This window comes from Gavia stellata, chromosome 12, assembly GCF_030936135.1.
Source record: "Gavia stellata isolate bGavSte3 chromosome 12, bGavSte3.hap2, whole genome shotgun sequence".
Lineage (NCBI taxonomy): Eukaryota > Metazoa > Chordata > Aves > Gaviiformes > Gaviidae > Gavia > Gavia stellata.
This window is the reverse complement of record NC_082605.1, coordinates 9546853-9566299: the sequence shown is the minus strand read 5'-3', so window position 1 is coordinate 9566299 and position 19447 is coordinate 9546853. Positions and strand designations below refer to the sequence as shown.

General features: G+C 36.5%; 1 protein-coding gene across 1 annotated transcript in view; it reads right to left on the bottom strand.

Annotated features, from left to right (window-relative positions):
- The window catches only part of CACNA1D (calcium voltage-gated channel subunit alpha1 D), a 194489-nt gene that overhangs the window by 23151 nt on the left and 151891 nt on the right, over nucleotides 1-19447 (bottom strand). Inside the window, exons 33-42 of the mRNA XM_059823472.1 lie at nucleotides 16796-16834; nucleotides 16251-16379; nucleotides 15480-15545; nucleotides 13656-13747; nucleotides 12150-12309; nucleotides 11048-11175; nucleotides 10842-10938; nucleotides 9128-9230; nucleotides 8107-8208; nucleotides 2254-2384 (exon numbers count right to left, since the gene is read on the bottom strand). Of these exons, the coding sequence (XP_059679455.1) occupies nucleotides 2254-2384; nucleotides 8107-8208; nucleotides 9128-9230; nucleotides 10842-10938; nucleotides 11048-11175; nucleotides 12150-12309; nucleotides 13656-13747; nucleotides 15480-15545; nucleotides 16251-16379; nucleotides 16796-16834 (1047 nt within the window). The remainder of the gene's footprint in view (nucleotides 1-2253; nucleotides 2385-8106; nucleotides 8209-9127; nucleotides 9231-10841; nucleotides 10939-11047; nucleotides 11176-12149; nucleotides 12310-13655; nucleotides 13748-15479; nucleotides 15546-16250; nucleotides 16380-16795; nucleotides 16835-19447) is intronic.

Genomic DNA, 19447 nt, shown 5'->3' with positions numbered 1-19447 from the left:
CCATAAATTATGCTGCCAAAAATAGTTGTTAAGAACATAGGTTTTTGAAAACATTAAGGTTTTATAAGAATTTAAGCTTTGGACAAAGCAAGTCTGTAATGAAGAGGCTGAAAATGGAGACACATCAGATTTTCATACATTATAAGGACAAAAGGATCTTCTGTGATCGTTTATACTAACTTCCCTATAATATATCCCACAGGGCTGTTCTCGGGGATGTTGATCAGAGAAATAAATTCCTTGTTGAAGGTCTGTTTTAAACCTGTATCCTCATATAATTAATTACTCTAACAAACATGGTGTTTTGACCTTGAATTTGACTTGCTGTAGCTTCCAGTATTGAATTATATTATTCCTATATATGCTGGACTGAAAACCTGTGAGTCTGGGCTTTTTCCCCAACCGCAGGTTTCAGGTTTCTTTGAAATGGTATTTCCACTTTTATTTGGTAAACTGAGTTACTACTGATTTGTTAGAAAGACAAAAGTAGAAGAGAGGAAAATGGGGGAAAAGGAAGAACGAGCCTTCCCATCTGCCAGCCTGGCTCATTTCATTACCACAGGAGCGTTGTTTTAATCAGCAAAAAACTAAGTGCCATGCCTCAAATCCCATAAGCCTTTGTAGATTCCTAGCAGACATTCATGGTCATTTTTTTAGCCGTTCTGAATTGAAAAAAATTTGTCTAAAGACAGAGGAAGAGCTTTCCACAGTTTCATCTTGCCCTCCGTCTTTATTGTTGAACAGGAAGCGCGATCTGATAATAAACAACAGAGCACACTCACATTTGGAAACTCAGTCTTTGTTTCTACATTGGTATACGTGCAACTTCGAAAACACAAGTGGAAAACCATAATACTGTGGCTTAAAACTAACTTTGAGCTCCTTATGCTCAAATGCTTCTGAAAAGAAGTCTGCAAAGTCCTTCCTAAAAATCCGGTGTCTTTCACTTCCCTCTCAACTGTTTCCAGTCTTTTTCTTGTTATCCCTTCCATTCCCCATAATTTTCTCTTCTCTCATGATACGCAAATATAGTTCATACTGTCCTGGCAAGCCATGTGCTCAACACATCAATAACAAGAATCGTGATGAATCTTTCTCTGCCTGTTGCATCTCATGCTTACAGTGACTTGGAACAGAATGTGTGTCAGAACTGCCAGCAGAGACATTCTTAAGAAATAGGAATGAAACAAATTACCCACTTAAGACAGCAAAGATCATTCCGCTAGATCAAAGTACAAACCAGCAGGACTTTTAACAAAGAAAACAGTATCTGAATCAGGTTAACACAATCCTCCCCTTTTAGAAAGGGATTTTCGCAACATAGTCCTAAATTTTGGTATCAGGATAAAAAGCTATCAGAAACATAAAGTATCTTTATAGTTTGTAGGAATCTACTCAGTATTAACTGAAATTCAGAAAGTCCCAATCCAATAAAAATGGTGCAGTGTATGATGTCTGGAATTATTTGAGGACGGCCTTCCATTTGCCTGTTTCAAAGTTCATAGTACAAAGGGTATCACTGGACAGAAACATTCAGAATATACTCTTTAGACCACATATACTTTATGGACTGCTTGCTGCAGGCCTGTTGAGACACAGATGGCCAAATCTACTGTCCTGGTTTCCATTTCATACCTTGTTTTAAGAGACAGACAGAAGTATATGACACTAATGTATTATGCTAATATTGCTTCCTATAAAAGAAATTGATTAATGTGAAGTTCAAAATTTGCTAATATTAAAAAATACTGATAGGAAGGTATTTCACCAGTAATCGTAAGTGGAAAAGAAAAGGTGCAATGAGAATTAAGAAGAAAAATGATACCATATAAAAACCTCTTTACTATAAGGTAATGCATATTAGGAAGTTTTCCCAAGAACTGGCTTATAACATTGTAGGAGCACAAGAAATTAAACAGTTAAAGCAAAACAAAGAATGGAAATGGTAGCTCAGAACTTCATTTATGTGATTTTTACATCAGCAGCTTTAGACTGTGATGTATCAACTAGGCTTGCTAAGAAATTTTATAACCGTTGCTACTGTTTGAGTAATCCACAGAGAATAACTTTTTGCACTTACCTTGTTATAGACAGAATAGCCGGATTACGTTTTTACTTTTCTGACGAATAAGGGCCAAAAGTGTCCCAGCTAAATAAAATCCTTGCAGCACTGCACAATCATCAATATTCATCTACCTGCTATTTCAAGTAAGCTCACAAAATGGTTAGTTAAAAATGTAAAAACAAAATCACCTGCAGAGCAATCGTGGTATTCTTCGCAGGATATTTCCCCACCAGTCCTTGCTCTTTGCGTTTCTTGAATTTCCTAAAGTAGTCCTGTATCAGGAAGGTGGCATAGAACTTCCCCACGGTTACCTCATCATCTAAATGAACAGACCAGACAGATCTCTCCCAAGTCAGCACATTTATCAATAGCCTGTACACTCATATCTGATTTGGGGGGAAAAATGTGATGGATGCAATAGGTACTATGCTTTCAGCTTACAACAACGGAACCTGTAACTAGCTTAAAAGCAATGTTTTAGCAAGCAGTTTAGGCTCAGTCAGTTAAGTGAACTCATCCTTAATAAAGAAGAAAATACAATATTTTACCAAGTCTCATGTACTTCTAAGTAAGTTCGTGTAGGTTTCTAACAAAACCATAAACATGTTTCTTTATGCATACAGGCTGAAAGACTGGCTTTAGTTACTTGGAATAAATGGATTAAAATAAAAGCTACTATGACTTCCATACACATAAGTTGATAAGAGTGACTCTATAAAAGAAAAAAAGGGTCCTGCTTACAACATCTCTCTTTTTTTGTTTTCCACTGCTGAACTGAATTTGTTTAGTCAGTGTATCAATACAGCATTGTTCTAATTGCATAAGGACTTAGATATCTTTACAGCCTGCTTTGCTATGCACTTTTTTTTATTGCTGTCATGCCCTCACTGTAACACCCGAGCATCTTCCAGTTTTAAATTTTATTTGTGTCCCAGATGCTCATGTTGGGCTGTATCTTCTGCCATCTTATTGTCACACAGTAAGACAGATTCTAGGCTCTGAGGAAATCCCACATAGGTTACAATTTCACATATTTTCTATGAGGCTCTTGTTTAAGTGAAGATGTGGTCCTTAGCCACCTTCTGGATAGGTGATGATGATAATAGTAAATATGAAACAACACGGCACTTTCCCACATTACTGTATTGTATCAGCTCTCCAGTGCTGATAGAAATGAGAATATCTTCCGTCAGTTAATTTCGTACAATTCAAAAGATAAGCAAACAGCAAGTGCAGTGAAACCTAGCATTTTTACAGAGTCACTGTTGTGAACAAAACCCAAATTTCAAAGTTTTCAAAGTTCAAAGGCAGGTACCTTATGAAGATACCGAAATCGCCTGGTTCATATCATGTTAAGAATGTAAGTGCCTGTTTTATGAGTCCCACTAAACATTCAGCTGCACAGGTTTGATCTCTTGATGAGTAACGCTTGCCAGAAAACTAGGACTAGTTTTCTATTCAAAAACATTGCTTTTGTTTTCATGCAGTTTTTTTCTCCTAGAGTTATCTGGCATGAAGTTAGCTATTTCCCTCTCTGCTGTGTTGCCTAATCTCTTGGGTTTTTTCAGTATCTTGAGATAGCTATTTGCAACATGGTTGCTAGTTGGCTACTGCCATACATAAAGGAGGGCTGGTGTGTTTTAGGCATCAAAGTTCTCTCCACTGTTAGGGCCCACATCCTGATGGACAGTAAGTTCCCATCACTCCAGTCGCCCTTGCTGGGACAGACAGGTGCTTAACACATCTCAGGATCTGGGTTACTCTGTACAGTTGTGACTTGACTAAACACGGAAATTCTAATGTGCCCAGACACATTTGAACACAACCTTGTTACAAAGTATGGATTTTTTTTTAGTTTTACATCATTTGTTTTCTCTATACTTTAACTCTCTAATGGAGCTTTAGGATAGACTTGACTTTGGTTTTTCATTTTGTTTTGTGGTGTTTTTTTGGTTTTCTTTTATACATGTACACACATCCTGTTAAGCAAGCTTTTTCTCTAATTGATTGTCAAGAAAATTCTCTAATCGATTGTCATATACTGTAATGTCATACCTTAACATTTGATTAAAACAGAGTCTCCTTGTGTCTTCATTTTATCAACAGTAATATGTCCCAATGTATCTCACTAATGATAGTATTTCTAATAGTATTTTTACCTGTAATATGACAGCTTTTGCTAATTTAAATTTAAAACGTTCTTCTTTTCGTGACTTGCTTTCACATCAAGAAAAAGGATGGGGAAATCCAATCCATGTACAACACCATTTAAACTCATTTTTACCTCTGTGACAAAATTTGTCTCAAAATGAATCTTCTACCATTTAAAATAAGCACCTCTCATTATAATGTCTGAAATGGGCTGTATGCATGTGAGAAAGTACAACAGGCTTTAACTTCAGTAAAAATGTACCAGGGATGTATTCTCCCAGCATTTTAGTTGTCTTTAAACGTAACAAAGCAAAAATAATTCTAGTAATTGTTTTAAAATATCTTGGTCGGGAGACCAGTCTGTCGCAGGAAGTATCTTAGCACATTAAAGAGCCTGCCAAACACTGCTCTGCCAAACACTGACATCTCTTTTCAAAGGTCTGAGTCCCCCCCAGTTCCTGCTAGGAAATAGCAGGAACTCCATAGTTCACAAGAAAAGCTCACCAGTCTACAGATTCAGTCTCAGCAGTAAAAAGCTTTTTAATTGACTCCCCAAATCTTATTTCTAAACTTTTTGTGAACATTTGCTTTGATGTTCATCTGTTATCTCTCTTGGCAGCTTCTCAGGAGACTAATGATGTTTTATATTAGGAAGAGATCTCTTATGAAGCATCTAATCTAAACTTGCCTTCCTTAGTTTAGCTGAATCTATTGATCTGCAATGTAGCCTTGGTCAAACTCCCCAGATGAGCCTTTCCCCATCCTTTATACTATTTTGTTTCAAGTATTTGAACAGAACTTTTAAGGAAGTGATATAGCAAATAGCTCCTAGAAAGAACAAGCACATAGAAGTGACAGACTTGATATAACATATACTACTATGGGTTGCACTTAGAGCATGTCTCAAGTCAGGCTATGACAATGCAGGACTACTGACTGTACCTGAGACAATACCTGCAAAGTCTCAGTATGCAGAAATGAAGGGCCCTAACTGATCACTCTGAACATGCGCTGATTTTTTATAAGCATATTAGATGAATGCATTACCAGTTTGCTGAATTGTGCATGCCAAAGTCTGTACGTACAAACAAGATGGATGCGTACTTCACAGGCACAGTCAGTTGTACTGCAGACACAGGCACACAAGAACTGAAGCCTGGCCAAGGGGAACCATCCTTGACTTTCTTTTTTGAGTAACACACATATAGCCAGATATGGACAGGTATAGAGAGGTAGCTAAGCGTAACTGACCACAGAATAGACAAATCTATAATTTCAGTTAGTGAAAGCAAAAGGAAGTTTTCAGCAGGAAGTTTTTAGGAGAGGGCAAAAAATATTAGGCAGGATTAAATGGGCTTGCAGGTGGAGACTGGGGAGTTTAGAGAATACAGGTGAATCTTTAGTGAGTTGTATGTATTTCTCTTACTCTTTAGTCTCCTACTCATTCATACATTCAGGCATTTGACTGACATTCTATGTTTTTGCAAAGCAGTTTCATTTTTCTGTACTAAAAATGTGTTACTAACTATTAACAGTTTAATTAAGTTATAGTAATGAGTTATTTAACCAACACCAATAATTAACTAACTGTTCATTTCTACTGCATCTATTTATAATTCAGGAAAAAAAATGCTATACTGCTTATTTTCATTCTGCTCTGCAAATAATTGTTCTGTTTGTGTTCTGGAGGCATGGTCACAAGCACACGAAGGATCTAGCATTCAGTAATATCAGCAAAAGTAATACTGGAGAAAAACGTTATAAACTGGACCGCTCAATACTTTTAAGTGCAAGTGATTGTAACATATTGAATTAGGATGCTTTGTTGATTTATAGTGAAAAGAATTTTCTGTCTCCTAGCATGTTGTTATTATCAGCTGTCACTAGTGTTATGGTCATATACAATTTTCTATTGAACAGTAAGCATCAATAGAAACTAATTTCTATTGTATACTAAGCTATTTTACACTCCTATGGCATATGAATGTAAAATACCTATACTGCTCTTTTTTCTAGGTGGGTTACAATATTTTCAATTTTCAGGTAGGTCACAACAAGGTCCACAGAGAAACAAACCAAACTGAAATAAAAAATTAGTAAATCTTAAGGATTTCCCAACGTGTTCTTATTTACACTGGGTTGTAGAAGCCATACTGTTTTCTATCAATCAAGCAGTGATCCAGGTTTTCAGCCTTCTAGCTACACTGAAGAGCTACATTTGCAGAGTAAATATTAGCAATGAATTTTAGTATAGCTGAAAATAAATATACAGCTTATATTCAGCAATGAAATGAAGCTGAAGTTAACAGTGAGTTACTATGTAAGATTAGTTCTAGGAATGTAATCCTTACAGATTCTTTGTCAGATTGATTTAGGCAGGCACAGCTCGCTATTCTGAAGCATGCATCTCTATTTCAATAAAAAAATGTAGGGGAATAAAGTTGGCAAGAGGCAACACTAATTCCATGCCACCACCCTAAAACAGAATTGCTTCAGAATATTCGGAAAGACTCATAGTTGAAAGGAACAGAGGCTGCAGAAAAAGCTCAAGCACATAGTTACAACAATAACAAAGCAATTCATCTATGCCATGCAAGCACTTAGGTGTAAGGCTAAAAACAACAGAGTAGAACACAAAAAGTTGTTTTAAATGTGCAGTATCAGTTCCCCTTTGGATAGTCAAATTTGCTAGATTTTTGCCTTCACCCCCACTATTATCTGGCAGCCACCACACCAATAGCAAGTGGCTCCCTCCAGCGACAAAGCTAATGCTGCTTCTTGGGTCATGCTGAACAGCAGTGCAGCCAGCATGCTCTTCCTCCCCTAGAGACTGAGAGCATCACCTTCGGAAAGGGATCAGCCTCCACCACCACCGGGCCTGGGATCTTGAGTCTGCTTCCAAACCTGAGCCTGAGCAGTCTTGAAAGCTGCCGTAACACTATAAAAGTACAATAAACTACAAGAAATACCAGATGGTTACAATGGATCTGTGTATTGGATGTCTAGATAAATATATCCTGGAGTGGGTGACAGTGCAACAGATCCTGCACCTTTAAAACTTGAGAAAGCAAGTAAAAAACAGTCACCTAAACCTACGCTACAGCGTATTAATAAAAATGTATATATTGAAAAAGGCTAAATATATATATTAGAATATATATATTTAAAGAGAGAGATATCACAAATATCTGACATGTCATTTTACAGCACGTAGGAACACCTAATGTACGTGCCTTGTAGTTCTCACAAACGTATTGGTGTCATTAGAATTTAGATATCTCTTTACATGGGCCATATTCACATCTCAGTCATACTGGCATAAATCTGAACCATTTCCATTATCTGTTGACTATGGAACTGCTCTGGTTTAAACTAGTGTAACTGAGATACTTTAGCCTCTTGCTTTATCAGTTTAGCAATAGAATTATTTTTAAGCTGACAATTAAAATTTTTCAGTTTTCTCCCAGAAGTATTCAACATATACAAGGTTATAAGCTATAATGTAGTGTACGTTGTCAAGCTTAATTAGCACAATACATGTTATTTTGCTCAATGCATTGAAATCAAACTAGGTTTAGTTTATTTTGCTGAATGATTTGAAATCAAGACTAGATATAGGTCTAATAAGGTATTTTTTTCAAGCAAGAAAATAAACATTAGATTTTCCTCTCTTTTGTTTTGATCTAAGGAAGTTGTACTTATCAGTCCTATATGTATTATCTAGTGTAACAGGATATAATTTTCTCTATATTTATTTTGTTATTATTGTTTGTTGTTCTTTAATGACATTATAATTGCAAAACTTAGGAATTTTTTTTCTTTGGTTCCTAACAATCTATAAAGACCAAAATGCGCAGAGAATAGCATATTGCAAAGTTTATTAGACTGACCGCCAGCAGGAGGGACAACTTGGTCAAGTAATTTCATGCTTGTTTTCTTCCATATTTTCTTTATAACTGCTCTAAGTTCTTCATTTGCTTGCTCTAGGTTACCTGTGGCAATGAAATAGAAAAATGGAGGATGGCAATTATGTTTCAACCAGCTTCAATGAATGATCCTTTGGATATTAATTAGCTGTATACAAATAAAGACTGTGATAAGGATGCTTTGCAGCAAGCCTGAGCTACAAGAAGTAGCAGATAACAATACTAAAACAACTAAAGAGAAGAAAGAGTGTAAGACAGCGAGCTCCTGGGGCTTTCAAATCAGCCTCTGGAGTACTGCAGAGGTCAACTGTAATTTACAGATCTTGTCTCTACTTTGTCACTGCTTAATACCTTCCGTTTCAACTGGCAGAAAGTGATGACTTGCTCTTTAAAAGTCACTTCCTTCTTGATCCAAAGTTCAGGCTTTATTTGTTTAATCATAGTAATTACTCAGTTGTACAGGCTTGAAAGTTCAGGCAACTGACTACTGAGAAGTTTTTCATGTCTCGCAGTGCTCACCTAAATCACAGCGATGCCTGAGGGGGCTTAATCTAATCAGCTTGTTATTGGCAGTGGAACTCAAATTCTGCTGAAAATAGTAGAAGACACGGAACAGAAAGTAGTAAAAGATGGTAAAATAATGAAAAAGTGTATGAAAATAGAAAGAAAATTCTTTGTAACATACCACTATTTTTTAAAACTTGCAGTAGAACTCCTGTTATGCCACTGCTACACGTTTTTATTTGACCAGATAAAAGCATAAAATTTCTGAGATTTCTTGGGCTCTGACCTCGCTATCCCTTTCCTTTCATTTTCTAGCAAATCATTCCTAGCAACAGTGAATACAACCCATGATCCAAAAGCAAACCAAATCCAGTGAGACTGAGGCAGCCTTACTCATGTCCAACAAAAGGAATAAATTGTAACTTTTCCTCATTGTACCTTCTTACAAGTGCAGCAAAGTCTTTACAGCTAAGAACCTTACCTTCTGTTTTTATCTTTAAAGCAGTCCTAACCAAAGCAAACAAAGTAGCATTGAACATGACGGTTCCATCACTGTTTAGTGGCATATTCATGGCTACTAACCTCTGTAAATGAGAAAAGGAAAACAAATTTTGACGCGGCTTTGTTTGAAAAAAACTCCTGTAATGTTCATTTCCGAAAAGCTGATGTATGCAAAAAATAATATCCATTGAGAGGTACAAAATAATGTAAGTCTTCAAAAAAAGCTGAATCTTCCATCCTAGCTGTGTATAATAACCACCCAATATCGCTTCATTCTGATACTAATCACGTGCATGCTTACACAAAAGCTAAAACTGTCCAGTAGTTTTCATGAGCCATTTATTGAGTTAATTTGCAAACATTGAAGTCCAGTCCTTGGCTATGACTAAGTCTCACTATGCAAGTATCAAGGACAAATGCAGTTATTTAAGAGCATGCACTCCAGCTGCAGTCATGTTCCAGGTTTCCCGGTGGGTTCCTCTAGCCTCATGCTCCATGAAGAACCACAGCCCCAGGTCTGTCTTGTATAAGCTGATTCATTTCTCAGGAAACTCTTTGGTGATGCCATGCCTCTCTTATGTTGTCTACACTGAATTAGTGTGAACGGGGCTTTCCTCTTTGGATTAGTCCATCTCTAAATTAGCGTTCATCTTTTAGAGCAGTATTGCTGCAACCCTGTCTGTCAGAAGAACACTATTTAATCTATCAAAGTATTTTCTTAATGTCTGACTTGGATTTTCTTCTATTCTAGTTTAAAAGCGTTCCTCAATTGGATAATTTATCTTAATGTATAGATATAGGTATGCTTTAAGTATGCCTTGTGGCATTCCATTTGAACCCAGTGTTTTATACGTCAACTTACCTATTTATAAAACAGATGTAAAAGAAATCCAAATAACAGTGCTGTTGTAACAATCTTTTAATTAAAAGGCTTGATCTTATTCCTGCTGAAATTGTTAAAACCACAATATCCATAGTTCTGAAGTCCTCAAATAATGTAATAATTATTCATATCTTTTCTGTTGCTTTTGAACTTTTATATTAAAATGCAATTAAACCTCATCTAAATTACACATCATGCCTGACAAATTCTACATCTTTTTCAATTCCCTTTAATTTTCAGTCTTCTCACTCACTGCTACATATTGTATCGCACACCGTTATTCACTTCAGCTTGGTTTATCATCTTGCAGTCCCCACCCCTCAATCCCATTTCTATGCTTCGTGTGCAGCAAACTTCTCATGAATGCAACTGTAACAGTACTGTACCAAAACATAATTGTCAGTTAAAGTAAACTACCACCCTCTTTTCCCTGAGACTGAAGAGAAATCAGAAGTGTCACTGGGTTGAAGTAGTCTTATATGTGACACTGGATCACCAAAAATGCTGGGGTGCGGTAGTTCATATACGTGACAGTAATAGACTAATGATAGATTTACAGACTGACCCCTTTCATTTTGATACTCTGTGAAGAATTTTACATTGGTGGTAACTACTCAAATGAGTACACGGAAAGAAATTACACTGATTTTGCTGGTTTAAGTTAAGCCCGCAAAAAAACCGGAAAACTTGAGAGTGAAGGAGACCTTGTGAACAGACAGGGTTATTGTGCATACATGACACGTATTGGGCAGAATTGAATCAATGAATGAACTGTGAGAGAAACCTAGAAAGAAAACAGGGTAAAACCTACCTTGCAGGCCACTCGGTGAGGGCATAATTTGCCAAAACCAAGTGGTGGCTGAATGCGTCTCAGTAATGTAACCACATCCAGATGCTTTATCCTTCCCCTAGAACCAACACACATCAGTTACCAAACATACACCCATTCCCAAAGACTATGCTCTGCTTCTGTTGTTTTTAACAGATAAATCTCATCAGAGAAATGATCTTACTTACTTTGCTTCAGGGTCATATTCTGACCATATCCTTTTGAACTCATCCAAATGATGGGGACCCAGAATAGACCAGTCACGTGTCAAATAATCAAAATTATCCATAATGACAGCCACAAATAAGTTTATAATCTAAAAAAGTAATTAAGAACAATCTGCCTTAATTATTTTGAAATTTAAAAATAAATAAATAAATAATTTTATTAGGTAGCAGGTTAAGAATTCAAATAAATCAACTGATCTCCTAAATGATGATTTTGGCAAATATCATCAAATATCATAGAAAAGACTTGCTAACCACTTAACTGACTAACTGGAACTCTAACAAGCAATGATATGACAAGAGTGTGATTCTGTCTTAGAGTACTCAGTCTTTGACATAGGCTTTGTTTCTTTGACATGGTTTTGTTTCTCTTCCTATTTCAAAGATTATTTTAGAGCAAATAATCCCTTATGCCATGGATTGCGGAGAAAGGTTATCATTCACATCTCATATGCCACAGTTTGAGCACACTTGTAGGGACACGAATCCAAATTCTGCTAAGTTTAAATAATACAAATAGCATTACTAGTAAGTCAAAGGAATTGCAGCTTTATTATTAATGAATATTTAATGATACTCTTGAGAAATGCGTGAAATAATAGCTGAAGAAAAGACTGTTAACTTAGCTTTCAAATGTGCAACCAACCACTCCTGCATACATCTAGTCAGAAGAACATGTCACACACGGGAATTTAGAATCATAGAATAGTTTGTGTTGGAAGGGACCTTTAAAGGTCATCTAAGTCCAACCCGCCCTGCAATAAGCAGAGTCATCTTCAACTAGATCAGGTTGCTCAGAGCCCCGTCCAACCTGACCTTGAATGTTTCCAGGGATGGGGAATCTACAGCCTCTCTGGGCAACCTGTTCCAGTATCTCACCACCCTTACCATAAAAATCAGTATAAGATACAGGATTTAGGACTGTGTATGGAAAAATATAACCTTACAAAAATATTTTAGATATCAGATTTTCCATCATTCCCTGAACCTACTGCTGTCTTAGTTCAGAAGAAAGTCAAAATGCCAGAGCTCACTTCTGTTAATAAGCACAAGCTAGACTCACCAAAAATGCACAAAGCATGTAAAAACTGATAAAATAAATTATGGCAAAATTGCTTCCACATGTGTATTCTTCCCCTGGATTATAATCAGATTCCGGATCACAGCGTTTTCCAGGCAAACATGCCAGCATGATTTCCTGCCAGGCTTCTCCAGTTGCACACCTTTATAAGGTCACAAAGATAAATGAAGCATTATTTGATCAAAATGGATTAAAGATGTATTAATTTGTTAAGTTCTGACAAAATGCTTGGAGCTGTACAAGCACAAAGGCTAAGTTAGATAATGAACTTTTCAGAGCAGGAACTAATTAAAAAAAAGACAGAGCATGTTTCAGAAACAACAAGCATAGATCTGACATTGCAGACACGTTTTATAAGGTAGACTAATGCACCATAAAGGCTTGCACGTAAAAATTTGAACCCCAAACTGTGACTTACAAGTTAAATACTTATTGCAGTGAGACTGCCATGTACAAAAGCAGTGTTGTGTACAAAAACCTGTCATAGAAGTTGAAAGCATCTATTTGTAAATGATGAATTGCCTTTTCCACAGCATAGTTGAAAAAATGCTTGTCTCTAACTTCTGCTATTGCATTTTTTGCATAGTTGGGTAATGCCGGAGTACAGACCTATGATTTTAAATAATTAAAAGACAACTACATATTTATGACATTTTTGGCTGTGTTCATTACCTAGCTTCAAAGGCAAAAGTCTTTACATGCATAAAAAGACTTAGATCTCATTGGGTGATGCCCTTGGTCTCAGATAAGGAATGAACTGTCAGTTTTTGCCTACCAGGTTAGTAACAATGCATAGGAGCCGAGTGGAGTTACAGAATCACAGGCAAGAGAGCTCTCAAGGTTGTCACCTTTAAAGGCATCCCTGTTCCACATCATTCCCTTTCCTTGCTCCAGGACATTTTGAAGCACTCCTGGCAAATGTTTACCCTCTTCTTAAGCTCTCTAGTGATGGAGATTCCATAATCCCCCTACATCAAGATTTAGCTACCTTTATCATCAGAAAGTTTTGCCTACTGCTTATCTGATATTTCCCTTCTGCAAGTTACACCCTCTGCTTGTTGTCATCTCTTCAGCAAATGTAAAGAACAGTTTATTTCTTTGTCTTTGCAACAACCTTTCATTTTTTTCAAACTGTCATGCTAGCTGTGCTTCTAAAGATTACAGTAAGGGCACAGCCTTTTTCACCTTTCCCAACACCTACACAGTGATATCAGGGCTGACTACGTTTGGGCTCTACCTGAAGACAATTACTCCACAAATTAGATGTTTCACAAAAGCTGTAATGAGTTTAGGTCTGCATCACCTGATTAGAACCCTGCTGTGCCAATGGACACTCAACATACAGCCATAGAGAGTATGTGCTTGTTATGTGAAATTGCTTCTCACTTGCAAACACATTTTTTAACAAATCCATCGTACAAGAGCTACCGGCATTTTTCACAGATCAGTGAAATGGGATGCACTAAGTAAGAGTTAAGGTTTACTCACCTGAAGAGAAGAAGCACAGCCTGGGGGAAAGTCTGAAAATTGTTGTTTCTGTTTATTTGATTGTTGTCCCTCATGGCCACTTTTCCAAATACCTACAGTAAAACAGGATTTTAACTTTCATCCTAGTGACCTGTACTGTCAGAAGCTGTAGGCTTTGCAGTATGTATGAAAAACACTTTCTTTGTACTTGCTTCAGTATGTATGAAAAACGTTTTCACAAATACACTTCCTTTATTCTCTGTAGATTTTTCCTGATAATGATGTAAATGCACTAAATTTATCACATGTACAAGATAATTCTTGATAATTTATTTTGGCATCAATAAACCATTATAACACTAATACATATTCCTGTATTTCAGGTGAGAAAATATTAGCACCTAGAGTCCATTATTAATATTAAAGCCCTACTGTGCTAAATACTGTACATACTTATAGTAAGAAATAATTGCTGTCCTGAAAACCTTGAATCTAAATGGAGAAAAAGAGATACAAAGATGGAAACCAAAGCACGGAGAGTCTGGGCATCCTGTCTCAGCCAGAGATGGAAATGAGTTAAGTTCTTCAAAATTAAACTGCAATTCCTTGGCCACAAGACCATTCTTTTTCCCCAATATAATACATTTATATCCTCATACAATACACTGAAGGCTGTTACTTAATTTAGAGAGATTAACACCATTATGCTCTGTATACATGCTGCTGGACTGTAAGGACATTAAGTTGCTTTTGGATATATGGTGAAGAGAAAGAATCAGGAAGCAAAACCATTCTCCATAACATATTTCTTCTCATCCCATTTAATCTGGACCTCCTTTAGTGCTGATTTGAAGAACCTTACAACTTTGAGAACAAAAGAAAACATCTGTAAAGTTTTACGGAACGCAGAGCTATCCTAAAGCCTATGACAGGAAAACCGGTATTATCAGGGCAGGGGTGGGGGGGTGGGGGAAAAGAGAACTGCAGCCCAGATTCAGGATTCCTAACAGGAAAGTCTGCCAAAGCTTTGATGGTCATCCAGCCATGCTCCTCAGGCACTAGATCTCACGTGCGGCATAGAGGCTACCATGCAACTCAAACCGCACTCCCGATCACAGCTCCATGCTCAGTGCCTTTATCTGCTGCTTTCCTGCAGTCTGTGCAGTCCCCTCTCAAACAGCTATCCCACCCTCACACTAGAAATGGCCCGGTAGTATGAATTCTAGGAACAGTTTGCTGACAGGTTTCTCCTATCCAGCTATCTCCAGTTATTAAGACTGGAGAACCCATTCTGCCCTCACAGCACTGCAGTTGATGTGAGGAGTGGCACCTTCATCCCAACAGCGCATTTTTACATTTTAAGTCACCAAGATCCTTTCTGTGCTTACATGTATATCCTGCTCTTGATTAACCACAGGCACAGCTGTGACTAAATCTTTAGCTAGATTCTTTTCATATGGGAAAGTCTTAAAAAAAAAAAAAAAAAAGCTGGGGTTTTAATGCCTGATTCCCAAAACAAGTCGATAGTAAAAAAAAAGCCATGCATTCCTTCTTACATTCATGCATAGGAATAAACTTCACAGTACATGGAAGAGGACTGGCAGCTCCATTCAGCAAACCAAGATACTATAAGCTCACACCAAGCTCTTATCTTGTACCTTTTTGGATTTTCCGACTACTAAAATCATAGCAAAAAAAAGGGGGTTACATTATTGTGAAAGCTCTGTCTTATATATAGCACGGCTATATATAAGGAATATTTCAATAAGCACCTTAGTAAACAAGTCTCAGGGTAAGCAACACTGTTCTTTTGTTTACTGCTTAAAAAAAAATTTCTATAATTACCTGCATTCCAATGACAGCATAGATGAAGAACAGCATGGCTATCAAAAGGGCAACGTAAGGCAGAGCCTAGAAAAGGGGCAGGTACATTGTCTTTTAATAATTTCACACCATAATTTCAATTTCCATTTACAAAAATAATTTCTCTGTACAACACAGGCTTTTCCAAGGTTTTTCTTTCTATTCAAGTGCTTATTACCTGTCACTCTTAGTGTTCTGCCACATACGATGAACACAAGCTTCATTATATTTTAAATTATTTCTGCCAGCAACCCAGGGAGAAGAATAATCTTTAGCAGTTTTTAAATTTTTTTCATTATTGATTCTGACAACACAAAGATACTTTCTTCTATACAGTTATAGAGTTCCATTAACTTCACATTAATCAGAGTTTTCAGGAGTAAGGATTCAAGCATCTATTTGTTACACTTACGAAATCAGCTTTATATAAAAAAATTCCTCTTTTTTAGTCATAAAAAATGTGTGTCAAACCTATCCTATCCCCTTTAGGCATACCAAATATTTTTTTTATTAATTACTGTAGAAATCTCATGGTAACAGCTAATATTAAATGACAAAGAATGACCCTTGGACTCACTAAAATAACTGGTGAAGTTTATTTTGGCATTAGTATGCAAATATATTTAAATATGTAATTGATAACACAAATTTCAAAAGAAGTGGGGTTTTTTGCACTCTACATGGCATTGCTTCATAACATTTGGTGTAGAAATGGTTGTAATTATAAAGCAAATTTAAATAAATTTTGCTAACCTGAAATGACTTAATAAATGTCCACAGTAAAGTTCTGATTCCTTCTCCTCTGCTAAGCAGCTTCACCAACCTCATCACCCGGAAGAGACGGAAAAAAGTGATGGAGATTCTAGCGCTGTCTTCAGAGTTCTGAAGAGCATCATGGAGAAGTCAAACCAAATACAAGCTCAAACACGTAACACTTCCAGAAAAACAACATCAAATGCAAAGGTGGAGGAGGTAAGATTTGAAAATGTATCTTGAGGGCCTTTTCACCTTGATAAGCATGATATGAAAGGAAAAATTACATGCTAAAAACACAGGACCTGTAGAAATGCTTCACACACCACATGCATTTCCAAGTTTTCTGGTTTGTTAAGGATCATATTGGGTTTGTTTGCAGTAGACTTCAATAATACATTGACAACGAATGCAAACCACTGCATAACACCTTTGTAGGAAGACAGTTATGAAAAATACAGAAAAAAATCGGTGGAAAATACACATGGTAAAAAGAATAAACTCAAGTAGAGGTAAAACTACTGGGGTCCATTTACTACTCTTACCCCAGACTCATCAGTTGTGACTGTTTCAGTTGGCTTTGGCTTTAAGAAATTAAGAATATTAAATATTAAAATCAAATAAAAGATAAAAAAATCAGCTTAACCATAAACAGAAGGAAGGACATTTTTCATTTCTAAATGTAAACAAACATCTTTCAACTCAATATACTTCCTGAACAAAACATCAATATCCTTATTAAAACCTTCTCTTCAGCATTTCATGTTGGCTGACTCATACTAAAATCTGCTAGTATAAAACATGTTTAAAAGACTCAATGGAAAGTAAATACAAAATAAAATATCTGCTCCTATGTAAGCCAAACAAAATTAGCCATTGACTTCCACAGGTATGAAATTGTAGCAGTAAGCCTAAGTAAAACTCAAGAACAAAGCTTTGGGGTCAAACTAGCCTTCAGAGGTCCCTTTTCTGCTGTGCTCTTTTTGAAGATTAATTACTCCATCCCTGGAATCTAAACATATTCAAGTAATGGTGTTTTATAACACATCAGGAGCTCCCTTAAAGGAAAGTAATTCACTTGAGTTAACTCACTTAGTGATGAACACTGGGTTTTGCAGTGCTTAACAAGGACAGAGTTTCACTCTGCCAAAGTGATAGACAAACATTTTTAGCACAAAGACGTGAAGGCCAACCCTCCCATAGAGGTGCAAATGAGAAGGAATACTTGTACTCTCTCACCATCTACAAAGTACTTATATACCTGAGCTGGTGTAACAGGATCAGGCATGGAGAAAGGGCTTCAGGGTTTGATTGACCATTTTGGAACAGATCTGTACAACCCTCAGGAGCTACAGGGAGGAGAGAGGCACACACCAACTTCTTGTTCACAGAGCCAAACGCTATGTCCTGTGAAGAAGAAACTCACTTCTCTCTTTATAAAGCCTCTGCCTTTGGAGAAACTGTCTTGATATCCTAAAAGGTCAGACACTTCGCAAAGCAGCTAGCAAAGCTTAAAGGACCAACTGTCTATGCTTGCTTGTGCCCTGACAGGTTCACAGCAGCTTCTTCCAAAACTGAATGGAAGCGTCTTTAAAAACTTTATAGCACTAGAACAAATGGGATTCTGGATGTTAGGTCCAAGTGATGGGTCTTACTCTCTTGCCTAAAATATCCTCCTTCTAAAGAGGCACCTTTCAACAATTTTTGTCACATGTAGCAGCAATAACCACGATGCTTCCTCAGTGCTGTTTCCAACACATTGTGGATGCATCAGACACGCTCTCAGTGCCATGCTTCACTGAGTAAAATCTCAAGTAGTGCTGCTACCTAAGATAAAACCTGGGGAGAAGGAAGGGAAAAGAGAGCTGATTCTGCTGAAAATACTGACAGAATGTTATACAAACATACTATGGTAAAAAAACAAGAATAGGTAGTACATTGTTAAAGTCAGATCATTAGCTGTATTTATTAAAATACTAATTGTTTTGTCTACTACTTCTTTGTAAAACATACATAAAAGTATCACAAGGGGAAAATGAGGTAAAAATAGCTGTTTGTTCAACTACGTGCAATCTACGTATGTATATAATACTGCCCTGCCAGGATATCAGTATTTTCTGAAAGAAAGAGTTTTAAAACTGTTTAAGGGTTTATTACTAAGTTGATGCATTAATATTAACCAAAACCCAGATTTCCTCATTAGACTTCAGTAAGCAGAGTATTTATAAAATCAGCTGTAACGTCTAAACTTGTACAAAATACACATAAAATTGCTACCAATGAAAGACAGTTGCTGCATTAGAAATTGACTGCATATTTCAACAATTTGAAATAAAACCATCAAAATATAGATTAAGGAGAAATTCATAATCACAAACATCATAAATGCCAAAATATCACAAAACATGGAAACAATCTTACAAAGCTGTCTACCTCCATCCATCACAAACCTGCACTAGTGTATACAGACCCACATTGCTATTGACTTTCTTGGTATAGAAAAAAATTCCTTTTTATCTGAAACTTTTAAAGAAAAAGGGTTTCATTATACCTTCTGCAGACTAAGCCTGAAATTTCATATTAATCTCTGGTGACTGACTCATGCTGAGCTTGATACTGTCTTAACCAGTGAGCAAAATACTTAATTAGCATTCAGTACTTTGTATAATCAAAAATTAAATGAAGTATTTGACAGATACAGAAGATACTAAATTACAGTATCATCACAAATTGACACTAAAATAATGAAGTAAAATGCTGGGTTTTGCATTTAGGAGTTTTTCCCACTAGCTTTTATAGGAGAAGGATTGGGACCTAAATAAGCTAGGAACAGTATTAGGATAGCAACATGTAACGGGAGACATAAGAAGAGAAAAAGGATACTTTTGTCCTACAGTTTATTATTTAATTGCTTTCCAAAAGAAAAAATAATTAGGAGTATGCATTATGATTTGATTATGAAAAAACCCTCACAAAAGTAAACATCAGGAGAAAACCCTTTTTTTACATGTAACTATCTTAATTCTCACTTTTGAAAACACAGCCAGAGATCAGACTACTAAAACTATGTGAACAGTTCTACTGCAGGTGCTCAGGGATGATGAATGCAAAATCCCTCAACTTTTTTTTTTTTTTGTCTGAAGGGCACTGAATGTATTTGTGTATGCACAGGACCGTTTAACGCACACTCCTCTCAT